Below are 16,646 nucleotides of genomic sequence, written 5' to 3' on the forward strand. Positions count from 1 at the left end.
AAACCCTACCAAATATGGGCCATTCGCCAAATCGAGACTTTTCTTTGTGTTTGTAGTAAGAATGCACATCGTGATTTCCAATGTGTAGCATCACTATACCTCCCAGACGCTATGGGGTATACAAGATGAACACACAACGCATCTCCTATACGAAAAAATAGAGAGAACAAGGAAGAACAAGATCACCATAACACTATGTAAGATGTATATATCTTAGACCAAGAACTCATATATCCTAAAAGAACGGAGTCAGAATGCTAGTAATAGCATGCATACAAGAACAAGATATCGGTTAGGAACCATTTGAGAACTGAACCGTTAGCCATTGCAACTAACCTACCCTTGCACACCCCTCGCAGTTACTACTATTATCCCGCATGGGTATACAATAACAAAATTGGTGGATGCATTCCCTTGTCCTTGGAATCTTCCTCGATTGGAATGATTTTCTCTTTGCTGATGCTAATGTCACGGAGGATGATGCTGATGTTGATTTTGACTTTGTTGTTGATGATGACCACTTTGTTGGAATGATTTACCTTTGCCTTTGTCTCTACTTCTATCTAAAGCTGTGAATGCTTGATCATTGGAATGATCTTTGTGTGCATGAATGGCTTGCGTCATGAGTTCTTCACTAAGTAAAATTGATTGAATTCCTTCGAGTGTCAGAATTTGCCGTTGGATGGCAATACTCTAGACTAGATTCTTGTATCCCTCTCCTAGTCCATTCAGGATGACTTGAACCATTTCTGCTGGATTCATGGTCTCTTCTACTACTACGAGTTGATTTTTCTAATCCTTGATCCTAAGTACATAAGCATGACCGGTTTCACTACTATTGTGGAAACTCTGGTTGATATGGTTTCTTAGTGTGAGAATCCTGGAAGCGTTCTTGGACTCGTAGAGAGCTGCAAACATATCCCATGCTGCTTTTGATGTCTTGACTATGTTGAGTTGTCCTAGCATGACATCTTTCACATTGTGTTTGATCAGATGATAGGCATACTTGTCTTTCTTGTCCCATTCTTCCTATGCTCAAGCAATGGAAGGATCTGCTATAGGTGTAGACACAATTGGTGTAGCTAGAGATCCTGCTATAGATCCCACTGCTAGTGTTGTGACAACAGGTTGAGTAGAGCTACTGTTAGGATGGATCATCCACTGGTCTAGGTGTAGACCCATCAACATACTCCCATTTGTCTTGAAGTACAAGAAATGGTCTCCATTCAGTATTTCCATGTGCCATGATTGGACTTTTCTAGCTTAGCAGACCCCTCTAAATTGAGGTTGCTAAGTCATAGACACGGTGCAAAAAATGTACTCAAATTGTATGTGAAATCACTATCTGAGTCAACTGCAAAACACTGGCTGTATCAACTAAAATCTGAGCTGTCGGTGAAGATAGAATTGCAATATATAATCCAATTTGTTACAAGGCTTATGGCAAGGCTTATGGAAAATGATGCCGAGAATAGCCAAGAGGCTTTACAAGGTTTAAAATAATGTGCACTATGCCAAAAAATAGCCAAATAGGCTTTACAATGATGGCATGTTTGAAATCAAATAGGCTTTACAATGATGGCATGTGTGTGTGAAATCAAATCATGTGCTATCTGCCCACTGAACAATCAATCAATGTCTCTAAACACTCTAAACTCTACTCATTGAACTGATGGAACATCAAATTTCAGGTAATGTGATAATGTGAAACCGCATGTGAGCATTGGGACTTGACTCTGAGTAGGAAGTATGGCATGGCTTCGATTGGCTTCTTTGGAGTTCTCTCCACTATGGATGATCTAAAATACTCTAAACTAGATCTAGACCAACCGTCGAGTGATGAAAAAGTAGCAAATAATTCCTTCTCTTTGTTCGTTTTAGGTGTTTGGTCAGATGTGTCGATGTAGAGGCTGATGTGCATGAAGGAAGTGGATTTGTCATCGAGGCTCAAAGGTGTATTATACTTGTGGACTAAATGTGCGCATGATGTAACAAGCGCATAGAGCACAAAAAATTGAGCGATTTTTCTTTTTGGAGCACCCTCAAATTCTTCCTGGATCAAGAGATACCGCTTGATCTAGGTGGAGGTGCAAAAGGGTGCAAATTGCTCAATGATGATGTGGCAAGGCGAGTCACATGCAGTGCTGATGTGGCAACTGTGCTTAGCAAGGGGTATTCCTATGAATCCATGTGCTAAAGTGGCAGGTGGGTTCACATGCAGTGTGAATAGTGTGCTTGTAGAGGGGTCAGTGTGCCTGGCAGGGGGTAGTGCCATGTGGCATTGATGATGTGGCACTATTGACTGGGCACTAATGAGGTGTCACTTCACTGACCTGACCCAAGGTGAAGTTGACCTAGCCAAGGTCAAGTTGACTAACCCTAGGTTAGGTTGACCTAACCAGGATTACAATAACCATGGTGATGTGGTAAAAGAGGATAAGGTACCATGTGTCAATGCTGATGTGGCTTGGGATGATCTGGCTACTGACATAGCATGTGAATAAGATGATGTGGACCTATGGATGCTGATGTGGCAATTGCGGGATGTTACCGACATGGTAGATCAAGCGATTGTGATGATGTGGCCTTGTGTGGCCACTGCTGATGTGGTGGATAAGACGAGGTGCCATATGGCCAACCCAAGTGACACAAGAATTGCGTGAGATTTTGATGGAATCTTAGCATTCTGTCTCCAACTGGAGGGTTGTTTCGTGAAGGAGAGGGCCGTCATTGTAGAGCCGCAGAACGTTGGTTGGACAGAGCTCAGGACTTGGATTGCTGTGTGAGTGTGGAGCTTTTCTTGTTAGAGGCGTTGTGTCATTGAAGAGCCTCCAGCTCCTCATTCCGTGAAGGCATTGAACGTTGTAGGCGTTGCAAGGTCATTGAAGAGTCAGTTGGAGTCTCTGGGCCATGGAAGCTATGAGCTATCAAGACTGTGTCGAGGGAGGTAGGCTACGTGGAGGTGCCTCTTTTGTGAAGGAGCATTGATGCACGCTATTGCATGAGCCTTGTTGGAGGTGCCTTGGAGGGCAAGCATGAAAATACAAGAGTTTCTCCAAATAACAAGGACATTTGTAGAAAGCGGATGGGACACAACATGTTTGATGAGCACATCATACACATGCTTAATACAATGCTGGACAGTGGATGCCTAAACCATCCTGGTGGTTGTCTACGATTGAGCTTTGGGATAGTTTACTTGTTTCATTTCTTGATACGACGCAGGTCAGTGGTTGCCTAAACCAGCCCAGCGGTTGTTTGTGATTGAGCTTTGGGATGGTTTACTAGACTAGCTCGGACTTAATGTGATTATTTTAAACTAGCTTGGTGGTTGGAATATCATGCAACCATGGCTGGTTTGGCTCAAACACCAAAACAAGCTAGCTTGGACTTAATGTGATTGTCCTAAACCAACCCAGTGGTTGGAAAATCATGCAACCGTGATTGGTTCTGTCCAAACACCAGTTATGTGATTGTCTTGAACTAGTGTCGCTGAGCAAAAAGTAACAACAATATATTTCACAATAGAACAGCAATGTATTGTTATTTTACTAAATCGGCCGAGTGGTTGGAACGTCATGCAACCTGTTCAACTCAAACACCAATGTGGTTGAACAGTCATTAGTTGTTGACTAGATCGGTGGTTGAAATTACTGTGTTTCTCACTACTTAAATTATTTAAATTTAATTTCCTACTGTTCGGGACATATACAACTTAATTTCTAGACCAGGATGTCTTGTACTTAATGAGATTGTGATTGTCCTAAGCCAACCCGGTGCTGTTTCAAGTCAACCAGGAGTATTTGATTGAAATTGTGGTTGAACATAAATTAAAAAATGAAAAGCAATATATTGGTATACAAATGAAAAGCAATATATTGGTATAGAAATGAAAAGCAATATATTGTTATTTTCTAATTGTGAAATTCAAAATTGAAAAGCAATATATACTTGTTATTGTCTAATTGTGATCGTCAAGCTAAACCAGTCCGGTAGTTGAAATAATGACTATCCTAAACCAACTCGATGGTTGAAATTGTGACTGTGTCCTAAACTAGCCTGATGGTTGAAATTGTGAGTGTCCTAAACCAATGCGGTGGTTGAAATTGTTTTTTTTACTAGTACCTTATTATATATAACTCTATTAAACCAGCCTACAGGTTGAAATTATTTTGTTTTCCCATAGGTTGATTAGTTTAATTAGACCGCGTTTTTGCACATATTGTATTTTGTTTTGTTTTCCTCATAATAGTGCAAAAAGGGGACCTGCCCACACTTTCCTAGTTGCATCATCAATTAATGTCACATAGTATTTAGCCACGCTTAATGACCGTGTAGGCATGGGACTATATAGGTCTGAATGCACCAAATCAAGCCTTGCAAGCTCTTTCTTTCCCCTTCTTTGATGGGTTGATTTAGTATGCTTCCCATAGAGACAACGCTCACAAAATTCAAAGTAAAAAAAACTCAAATGCTATACATAACCCACACAACATAAGAGTTTCATTCCATTCTGGCTCATGTGCCCCAACCAGCAATGCCACAAAGAAGAACTTGGTTGCTCGGTTATTGCAACAACATGATCACACACCTCTGATACATGTAAGGGATACAATGTCCCACACTTGGCACCTCTTGCCAAAACCATAGAGTCCTTCTGAATTTTCCAACTTTGAAAACCAAAGGTGGTCTGAAAACCAACATCATCTAGCTGACCCATTAAAAATAAGACTCTTGGTCAACTTAGGAAATGGTCTTTAGCACAGTTACAGCATGCCAGACTCCCGTTCAACTATGCATACTTACTACTGGGCGGCATGCCTAGTAGAGCTCACTCCAATTGGAATGCTATCTATGCTTCTGCACTATGGTCAATTTGGTTTACTCGATGTGCAAAAGTTTTTTACTATAACCTTGTTGATGCTACACATTTCTTTATAAATCTATGTATGCAACCAGGAACGAAGTGATATTCCACAGAACATTCTCGAAACCTAGACTCAGCTACAAGTGTTTGTCCAGAAAACCTGGCAAAAGAAGAGAACACTCTGCTGGCGCAACTACGTGATCTTGTAGGGAGAGAGAGAGAGGTGTGAACAAAAGAGAGTAGAGTCGATGCCAAGAGCAAAGCAATTTGGCTCCTCAAGTAATGCAACCTCTTGCCCCCACTCAAGATGCTACCCCTCCCCCTTTCTTTCCCGTTGCTGCTTCTTTATCGGTTACTCCCTCCCCTTCTCCTGATGAGAGCACTATGACACAAAGTGTGCTACCCACACAAGCTCAAAAAACTGCCACCCCCCCGAACCGCAAAGAGCCTCACCATGCCCACCCCCCTTCAAGAGACCAATCTCACGTGCTGACCCGGCGAGCGCTTTTGCTAAAGTATGCAAAGAGATTTTGTCGAGAGAACAATTCCTCCAATCCCTACTATGACCACTCAAAGAACTCCAGAGGAAAGCCAATAAGCGCAGACGCTCATGCCCCTACATGCATATCCCAGGCACTTTTGTTATTGGAGTTGTTACCCATGTCGTTTCGAAGGAAGAGATGAACTAAATTACCTATCAATTGGCCCAGCTCAACACAACCACTTTTTGATAGATGGTTTTGCTCATAATACTATCTCCTCCCGTTAAGGGGCAGAAAGATTTTGACGTAAAAACGTTTGTCTATATTTTTGACTTGATAATATAAACCTACATTTTATTTTATTTTTAAGAAAAATATTTTTATATAAATACATCCCATTAAATTTGGCTTTTCTCCTATAAGAGATTGAAATTTTTGTCCCAACTTGAAAAAATTACTACAATTAAGCCATTTTGTAAGGGAATGTTTAAATTGTTTAGCTTGTAATAGTTCTCAGTTGATATTCACTAACCTTATATACAACAAAGAAAACTTTAAGCTTGTGTAACCTATTTATTTCATTGACCTCTTGGACTTCAATCATCTAGTTTAGTTGCCCTCATATCCTATTTTGTATGTCCTTTCATTGCAATGTAATGATCCTTGTGGAATACATGATCCTTGTTAACTTTTTATACGATCATCTAGCATAAGGTATTGAAACATGTTTATTTCATTGAACTCTTGGCTTCCATCATCTAATTTATTTGCTTGCATATCCTATTTTGCTTGCCCTTTCATTGCAATGTAATTATCCTTGTGGAATATATGATCTATGTTAACCTCGTATATGATAATCTAGCATAGGGCATTGAATGCCTTTACAAAAAGGGTAAAAACACTTGCCATGCCCTTCTCTACCACCTCCACTAGTACACACTTGGAATCCTTCATATCTTGGTAAAATATTTCTCAAGGATCTTGATTCCTTTGCAATACAATCATAGCTTTAGTACGTGCATGTGGAGAATATTTTAAAAATTGAATGCAACAAGCTTCAATAAGAAGTCCAAAGAAATATGTATATATGTGGGAGGACTAGTTTGTAGACACAAACATGCATCATATCCTGTTCCAAATACAAAATTTTGATGACCCATGTGCACATGCAAGATTTCTCCCATTCATTCCAAAAGTAAGCGAAATCACTTTTATGTGTTTCATGATGCACACTTAATCGCTAAAAGTAGGCTGCATTGGCAGCCTGATAATGTCGATAGAAGAGGTTTGATGTTGAGACTATTGAGAATGCTAGATGAGAGGCATGTAAAACAAAATTCAATCCAATACCATACAACAAGAATAGATGCCAACCTATGTGTAGATTTCCCCATTTTTTGAGCTCATTAGATGCACATCATCAAGTTAACAAAATTGGTTAGCCCAGCATATTAAAGTGTAGCTTATTTCTAAACTTTCCTTCTTTTAAGGATTGTAGGATAGAAGAAATAAATGGTTGTTTCTATATTTGAATGGTCACAACAAAGTAATTCTTTAAAATTCTTGATATGAGAGATGAGAAATTCTTTAAAATCCTTGATATTATTATCTTTGGAGATAATAACTCTTTGAAACCATCATTTTAATGAAAAATATGCTTACACTTTAGAAAGATGCACTCATAGAGAAGAGAAAACTAGCTAGGTGAGGCAATGCCTACTCTTCATAGTAGCTCCAAAATATAATTGAAGGTGTATTGCACCATATAATGCAGTTATGACAAGGGTGAATAAAATTTCACTCAAACTCTTCAACCATGTTAAATAAGGGAGCAAAATGTCGAGAACTACATGTATGTTGATTGGAAATCCTAATGGTATTGCAATGAAGTCTTATCAGTTTGAGGCTGATTGTAGCTTTAATTTTTTCATTGTAGAATGAATGGGTCATATGTTGAACCCTTAAAAAGAGCTTGACTAGAAAGATGAAGGGAAGTGACTTCAAAGGTGGATTCTAGATCAAAATACAAGAAGGTATTGGTAAATGGTTGAAGATCAAGAGCTAATTTTATATCAAATTCTCATTGGAAAAATATCCATTTAGATTATTTCCTAATTGTTAATGTCCTAGTCAACCATATGACCTTGTAAGTTTGATATTATTGTTTTGTGTCAGAATCAAGTGAATATAGCAATGCATATTGTTTCCCAACCAATTTCCAACCTTGAGGAAACTAGCATTGGATATTCAAAGGCCTATCTTTCTACACAATTGATATCTCTCCCTCCCTCCTCTTTTGGGATGTCCATGTCCCTTTTATATGCAACACCAACGAAAACATAGTGATTCATCCGTGGGGGGGGAAATAACTTATCACATAAGTGAATTCGGGCATGAGGGATTGAGCAAGAGTTGTCCAAGTATTGCCATGCCACGAAGAGAGGGGAAACAATATGGAACAAGAGCACAACTATCAGCTATGTCTATCACTCATCATCTTGATATTACTATGCTCATTTTTTGAAGGTTGAAGAGTAGTAGTTGAGTTGCTTGAGAAAATTGATGAAGTATGGATATTCTCCCAAGCTTAAGGCTAAGTGGAAAAATCCCTTCAATGATGTAGAATAGGTGATCAAAAATATATTTTACCCATCTGGATTGAATATACAAGAAACCTCGATCCTTTGATACGTGCAAGCTTCAAAACAAGCAACGATGCTACACGCACTGCACACAAGAAGTTGATGTCATTTTGGTAAAAGACATAACATGAGGTTTCTTGTAATTTCTTTGATGATTGCATCGTGTTGAATTCAAGAAAGGGCAATTTATCGAGGTTTGATAATCTTTTCCGCATAGGGGCCACTTTGAGAAAGAGAAATTACTTCAAAACCGTGTTTTTTCCCAAGGCAAAAACTAACGTGTTTACACTTAAACAATATCACTTCAAAGAAAAAGAAAGGAATAAAGGATAATTCAAAAAGTTAGTGGAATGAAGTTGTAGGGGAACAAGCAAAGTCAACTCCAAACTAGTAAAACAATGTTGAAATGAGTTGTAGTTCATTAGGTGGAAATGTCGCATACATGGGTAACAACTAAGAATTTTCTCGTTGAGCACATTTTCAAGATACAATGGGTTTGTTTAGTTGGAATGTGGTTGATAGCAATAAATAAATGCTATTTGACTAACCAATGTACACTGTAAGCAACATAAGTACCAAGGAATAATTTTTTTCATTGAGCACATATTAGTCATGATTTAATCAGTTGTTTGGTTCAAAGAAATTTGATTTGGGTTCTTTACAAGATTCGGGTTACATAGTCCATGCAAAGCTTAACAAACATCTCTCTCTAAAGCATAGAAGACCCTTTTAAAAAGATTGCAAAGGTCAGGATCAATATAGATTAATTAGTCAACCCAATTGAATGCACACAATGAGATTCACACATTGAACATTTTGCTCATGGTCCATGCATGGTCATTTGTTGGAAGCTTGGAACCTAAAACACACTCAACTAGAGGCTAAGATTTCCAATTGTATAGTCTATGCCACAAAATTCATGGTAAATTATCACGAGTAAAGCTATGATGATCCTATTTGTGTTTCTAGCTTTCTAGCACATCATTATCATTCACTTAGTCCAGATCCACAATTCAACACTACGTTGGTTTAAAAAGATCACTTTTGTGAACTCTCAAAAGTGACCTTGAATTTATTTGCGACTCAAGTAACTTAGGTCATACACATATATTCGTTTCCTAATATGCTAGCTAGCCTTGAGGAAAATTTGATTTTTATAGCATTTTCACCTTCAACATGGCAAGTTTTAGTGAGAACTAGGAAGTTCTAGAAACTTGAAATTTTTGTAATTTTTCAAGCTTTGGAAAATTCATGAAAAATACTTTATTCCATGTAGAATCAATAGACATAAAGTGTTATTTTTCCTTTTGATTATTTGGCACATCTTATGAACACATTAGAGCATTTAAAAACATTAATTGAATGCCCTTATATGATAGAAGCCCTCCACTAATCTAAATAAGGAAAGTAACTTTTGTAAAATACAAAAAAGCATAAAGACTAGGTGTGTACAATATCAACTTTAAACATTCCTAACATCAATATCTACTCTACTGTGAGCATTGTGATCTTTAAGCATGCATTTAGGTTTGAAAATGGTTGTGAAAGAATGATATTCTAATTGAATTTAAGAACCGATCAATAAAGTGATGTTAGATTAATAAACCATGTAGGATCATTAAAAGTGATCTTAGATTGTCAACGTAATCTTTAATCAAATTAATGTCTAAAAGACTACAGAATGCCTTGGAAGTTTTGTGTATAACTCAACAGAAAGTTTAGACATTGATTGCAAACATATATCTTGTAGACAATTATAAAAAAGAGGATAAAAGGATCAATCTTAGCCACTAATTTATGTTCTACCTATTGAGATAAAACAAACGTTAGAGCAACGGCCTAGAAAGGCAAGTGTCCAAATTCATCAATTGATCCCTCTTGGCCTTCAACCTATCCCTTTCATAATGAATCAAATCCAACTGTGCTTCAAGAGGAGTGAGAGTTCTCTTCCTCTTCTGCAGCTCCTCAATTAGAATTTGTGACCCTTTTTTCTCTCAATCACTATTATAGCAAGCACATGGTGCCGACTGAATTTCCTTCTCTCTCTAGGTATGGCAATGCCTTCAAGTTTATGTAAATAAAAATATAAAAAGGATCGATCTATTGTACATAGATACCAAGACTGGATCTATGACCAGAGACAAATTCACTTTATACTTCTTGCTTGAGGAAGAAATACCAGTTACCCATTCTTGTGCCCAAAAATTGTAAATTGCCTATTCAAACAGCATGTAGCACACTCTGTACACCAAAAAGCATTGTCAGCAACCAATTTAAATCAAGCTGGTGTAGGATAATACCTATTTAAGAGCCATTTTAAGCCTACTATTACTAATGTCCCAACCTAGAACTCGGTGAAAACAAAGTATGGATGCCTTCTTTGCCCTCACCTAGCCCATGAGCACCTCCCAAGATGCCCTACTCTAAATTTCAACATCATACAAAGGTATGCCTTTCTGTCGAATAGGTCCTTCAGTTATCATTTTCGGGAGGGAAGAAACATAAAATAAAGACAGCTTGCATACAGTTCTGCCAACAAGCTTGACCTCTGCACATATCCAAGGACATTGACAATTCTTTTGAGAAGCGACTTTGCAAAATGATGCGTCCCTCTCTCTAAGCCATTAAGGGCTCACAGATAGGACGACATTTTCTGTATTATCACAACATATTAAGGCAAGCCAGTTCACAAGATCCTTCAGGTCTAAATCACATGCCTCCTTTAGGCCAATTTCATAGAGGGAGCTGCCAACAACCACCTCAGCATGCAAACCAAGGACCTTAGCAATCTTTATCAAGGCTGCTGCTAGAAATTCTTCAAATATTCAAAGCCTTTCAGTAAGGGTACTTTTGTCATATCGGAACAATGTTAGATTATGAGCTTTGACAAATAACAATAGTAGTTTCTGGAATGTGGACCACACCTCTGCATCAAAACAATTCCATTGTCATGCCACTGTGCAAGGTAACATTTAGTAAGATGAAAGCATAGCCTCAGATTTTAATTTTCACTGTATCTTGTTCTGAAGCCATGTAGTCCTTTTGGCTGGGAAAACACCAGTAACTATTGGATCCAAAGCAGCCATAGCATGGTAGCTGACAGAGGACTCACACTGGAAGATCATAGTGAAAAACTTGTGCTACTTTTTCCATCTCTGAGCTTTGATCGGAAGTAATCAAGCTGTTGAAAACGAAGTGGTTCATTGCCCCATGCCATCCAACCAGGGTTTAAATCTCTTGCAAAAAGCTCCAAGCCTTTTACAGGTGCATGCCCAGGAACATAGGCAGAAAGAAGCACTAAATAGTTAAGGAGCATCTCTTGGAGCGTTGCATGGTTGTCTTGCCAACATTTGCATAGAGAGTGTACAATATCTGATGAACATGACGAAATTAACCCTCAGAATTTCCCCTGCCTATTGAAACAGGGAACCCTCTGAAAATGGAAACAGATAAACAAGGACTTCACTGATTATCCCAAGAAAAGGATACATCCCACTGGTGGTTTTCGAGAATGATCACCAGGAATGCTGATCAAAACTTGCCTATCTGGAGGACCTTTTGGAGCTCCTGAGGTGATCTGTCAACAATCCAAACATCAGAATTGGAAAAAGGTAAAAAAATGGCAAAGGAGCATAAGCAGATAGTGTAGGCTGTGGAGTCCAGATGAAAAGGTAGTCTTTTGAAATGCTAAAATTGCAGCCTGATGCACAGATAAATCATGATGCATGACAAGCGACAAACATAAAATTTGTATTTTATAGCTAGTTCATGTTAAACCCATAGGACTCCACTTCAAAAAGTATTCTTAATGTAGATCTAGAACTGATTGCCAATTTGATCCACCAGGAAAGTCTCAGACTCTAGTTTCCATGATCCAGAGAAACGAAACAAGCTGTTACATCTCTATCCGCACTACTAACATCTATAATTAAATGCAAATGATATATGTAAATGTCTGCCTACAATACTACCATGATTATATCACCATGACACCCACATCAGAGGTGACACGTGTGAGAAAACAGAATGGATGCAAGAGTGAGTAAAGAGAGTGAGCTGAACATAGTTCACTCCCAAATGTCAACTGAACTGAAGTGCATGAAGTGTGTGTACAAGAAAGAGATAAGGGGTTTTGTCTGAGTGACAGAACCCTATCTAATCACTAACCGTAGTTAGAGATTAGACTATGGTTAGGGGGAAAAACCTCTAAGAGGGAGAAGTGCCCCTAACTCACTTATTACATTACATTGGCTACTGCCTAGAATATATCAATAATTCTAACACCCCCCTGCAATGCCAATGTGGTGTACAAGGTAGTGATCCATCAAAAGAAGATAAGTTTAGGGCACTGCGAAATGCCTCAAACTTCTCACGTGGAAGTGCTTTGGTGAAGATGTCTACAACATTGTCATGTGTTGACACATAGATCATACTGATCTCCCCTGCATGCAACTTCTCTCTGACATAATGATAATGAACATCAATGTTCTTCGTGCGAGCATGAAACACAGGATTCTTTGCCACCGCAATAGCACTCTGACTATCAGTGAGAATAGGAGACACCCTCCAATATGAGATGAAGATCAACGAACAAACGTCGCAGCCAAACATACTCAACTGTCACTGTGACAGCTGCCCTGTACTCAGCTTCACATGAGGAATTAGCCACTGTAGATTGCTTTTTGCTCAGCCAAGAAATGCAAGCGTTGCCCAAAAAGAAACAATTACCACTAGTGGAATGCCTTGTATCATAGTCTCCAGCCCAATCTGAATCACTGTAAGCATGCATCTGCAAGTCGCTCCCCGGGGAAACATCAAGCCAAAAGACTTTGTGCCTTGCAAATATTTAAAGATGCGTTTTACAGCCTACCAATGTGTTGTCTTTGGGCTGCGCATATATCTGCTCACCTGAGATACAGCATACTGAATATCGGGCTTGGTATTGCACAAGTATATGAGGCATCCAACAGCCTGGCTGTAAAGTGTGACATCCACTGATTCACTAGCATCATACATAGTAAGCTTCAGCCCCGGCTCCATGGGAGTGGCAATAGGCTTACAATCATGCATGTTGAACCTATCCAAGAGTTTTTGCACATACTTGGATTGAGACATAACGATGCCACGCTTATCTTGTATAAACTAGATCCCCAAATAAAAATTTAACATGCCCAAATCTGTCATGTCAAATTCAGCTTTCAACTCAGCCTTGAAATCTGCAATTATAACTTCATTTGACCCCGTGAGCAACATGTCATCTACATAAAGAATGATGACTAAAATATCCCCCCCATCCTTCTTGATGTAGAGGGTGCTTTTCGTGGGACTATTGTGTAATCCCTTACTTGCCAGGAATGCATCTATCTTGGCATACCATGCACATGGGGCTTGTTTCAGCCCATATAAAGCTTTGTTAAGCTTGCATACCTGAAGTGCATTGCCAGAAAGTTCAAATCCAGGACGTTGCTTGACATAAACCTCTTCCTATAATTCCCCATTAAGGAAAGTTGTTTTTATGTCCAACTAATGGACATTCCACACAAAATTTGCAGCCATCGTAATAACTAACCCTATGCTGGTCATCTGGGATGTAGGAGCAAATGTCTCCTCATAATCTATGCCCTTCTTCTGTGCATAGCCTTTGGCAACCAGCCGTGCCTTATACCTGTCAATAAACCCATCTGGTTTCCTTTTTACCTTGAAAACCCACTTGGTACCAATGGCATGCTTACTTGATGGCAAATCCACAATATCCTAAGTCTGATTTTTCTCTATGGAATGCAACTCATTGTGCATGGCTTGCATCCAATGCACATTATCCTTTGCGTCTTCAAAAGAGTCAGACGACTCTTCATCAAGAAGAGTCTCTGCATAAGCTGCCTCAACTGAAAGAGCCCCATCTGCGTGCCTTACTGCACTACGAGTCCTGCCAGGCAATAGGGCCTCAAGCCTACTCTCCCTGAGAGTCTGAAGCAGCCAGTTCGGGACTGTTTTGGCTGTGTGTATCTCTTGAATCTCTTGCCTCATAACTTCATCCACACCCTGAGGTGGCACAAAATCAGCTGGTGGCTGAATCGGGGCATGTGGATCTAGAGGAGGTTGCTGTAAATTCTGAGTTTCAGCGGGGGAACCAAATGCTATAGGAGGCATCCCCTCAAACACATCATCTGAAGAAACTGGAATCTGAAATTCAGCATGTGTATGTGCTGATTTTTCAGAGAATATAACATCTCTACTAACAAAAATCTTGCGTGTAGCAGGATTGTAGAGACGATAGCCTTTGCTTTGCGAACTATATCCCACAAAAATGTATTTGAGTGCCTTTATCTGACAACTTGTGTCTAAACTCCACAGGCACATAGGCATATGCAACACAACCAAAAACTCTGAAATGGTCCACTAAAGGCTTTCTCCCATGCCATGCCTCATAGGGAGTGATTGTCTTCAAAGCCTTTGTAGGAGCCCGATCCAAAATATAGTTGGCACACATGAGGCCCTCAAGCCAAAACCTGTAAGGCAACTTCTTACTTGTGAGCATGCATCTATCCATCTCCATGGCAATGCGATTCTTCCGCTCAACTTCGCCATTCTGTTGAGATGTAAGCCTCACTATAAGCTGATGCATGATGCCTTTCTCCTTCAAAAATGCCTCCAATTCATGAGACATATACTCTCCCTCTCAATCTGTGCAAAGTGTCCCCACCTTGAGTCTTGTCTCATTCTCAACCATAGCCACAAAGTGTTTGAAGTGCATAAACACTTCTAATTTTGCCTTGAGACCATAGACCCAAGTGTAGTTTGTGAAGTCATCTATGAATGTAACAAAATAGAGATAACCTCCAAAAGCAGGTGTCCTCATGGGACCGTAGACATCACTATGATTAAGCTGTAATTTCCGTGTAGCTTTCACTGCACCATCCTTCTTTTAGGGAAGTTTATGCATCTTGCCAAGGATGCAACCTTCACATGCATGAGGAGGAGGCGTCTCCAAAGGAGGCAATGCATCAACCATATCATGCCTCTGAAGTGTCATTAAGCTGCCATAGCTCATGTGTCCATACATGGCATGCCATAACTCCGCATTCTACATCGCGGCAATGGGAGTGCTCACTGATAATGCAAGATCGGATCTTTTTTTCATATAGATCAAGCTGAAAAAGACCCCGATACAAGGTGCCAGACAACATCAAAGCATAGTCATTCTCTTTGTCTCTGACAACGCACTTGTCATCATAAAAAACAACCTGAAATCCTCCTCTATTGAGTAAGGACACTGAAAGTAAATTCTTCTTTATACCTGGCACAGAGAGAACATCTGAAATTCTGAAATCTGTGCCATCAGTGGATGTGAGAATAATGTCTCCCACTCCACACACTGAATAAGAAGAATTATTTGCACAAGTCACCTTCTTTTTGGTAGGTGGAGGATGCAGAGATACAAACAGACTCTTCTTGGAAGTGATGTGCTTTGAAGCACCATTGTCAAAATACCAAGTATGAAGTGTCTCATTGATACTAAGAGAGCATGCATCCTTTGAAGGATCATAGCTACAAGTCAAAAAAGCATATGGGTCATCACCATTAGTGGCTGTAGCATCTGAACTACCCACTGAAAAATCTGAAGTGCAAGACAGAAAGGCATAGTGCTCTTCCACAAAGTTGACGTAAGAAATCCTAGATTTACTATATTTAGAAATGTGCTAAGGAACAGAAAGGAGACTGAAATAGCAGAGAACAAGGACTATTTGTATTGCTTGAGTGTCTGTAGTGTGTCATCCATACAGTTGGGCCTCTCTTATATAGAGAGTGAAGAGTCACACACAAAAAGGTATGCACTCCAAAGTGTATGTGCATGAAGAGGTGTGTACCCCTTGTGAAGGGTGTGACCCTTTATGAGAGGGTACATTACAATGGGAGTGTCTTCAATAGAATGTCTCTTGTGAAGGGTTGTGCCTCATAGGAAGTGTCCCCTTGAAAGGGCTTACCCTTCCAGAAGTGTCCATTCATCAAACCATCCATAAGTCTAAGATATAGAGAAAGGAATACATCACAGACCGTGACATCCCCTCCCACTCAAAATAAGACCCTCGTGGAGATAATGAACTGATGTAAAAAATATCACTGTAAGTTTTGAAAATACTGCTGTAAAATGTCAGGGTACTGATGTAAGTCTTCATTAGATTGCCAAGTAGCGTCGGAGTCATCCACATCTCGCCAAAGAATAAGAAATTCCGTGATAAGTCGATGTCGAGTCTCTCGCTGTCGATGGTCCAGAATACGCTCAGGAATAAGGAGAACATAATCGTCTTCGAATTCTCGGACATAATCACCTGCAGGAGGAACTGCTTCATCGCCTGGGATGTACGTCTTTAGCCAAGAAATATGAAATGTCGGATGGATTTTACCCCATGATGGTGGTAATTCCAATTTGTAACTTAAAGGTGAATTTTTATTGATGATCCAGAAAGGTCCATAGTATCTTGGTCGTAACTTAGGAAACACACACTTAACCGTCTTATAGCGATGTGGGGCTACAAATAATAGCACCATATCACTAGTGTCAAATTCCAGGTGACATCTATGTTTGTTAGCAGACCGTTGATACCGCTCTTGCGCTTTTCGCATATGATCCCTGACTTGGAGTAGAATATCTTG

At 39.5% G+C, this 16,646-nt stretch overlaps 1 protein-coding gene across 2 annotated transcripts in view; it reads right to left on the bottom strand.

The window, feature by feature from the left end:
• Positions 1-10,335: 10,335 nt before the first annotated feature.
• The window catches only part of LOC147890108 (Methyltransferase MT-A70 family protein), a 67,587-nt gene continuing 61,276 nt past the window's right edge, over positions 10,336-16,646 (bottom strand). For both annotated transcript variants that reach the window (XM_087390994.1, XM_087390993.1), the window contains exons 8-9: positions 11,481-11,568; positions 10,336-11,288 (exon numbers count right to left, since the gene is read on the bottom strand). In XM_087390994.1, the coding sequence (XP_087247120.1) occupies positions 11,113-11,288; positions 11,481-11,568 (264 nt within the window). In that variant the 3' untranslated portion in view covers positions 10,336-11,112. The remainder of the gene's footprint in view (positions 11,289-11,480; positions 11,569-16,646) is intronic.

This window comes from Dipteris shenzhenensis, chromosome 19 (assembly GCF_047967505.1).
Source record: "Dipteris shenzhenensis isolate YYH24624 ecotype China chromosome 19, Dip_SZ_1.0, whole genome shotgun sequence".
Lineage (NCBI taxonomy): Eukaryota > Viridiplantae > Streptophyta > Polypodiopsida > Gleicheniales > Dipteridaceae > Dipteris > Dipteris shenzhenensis.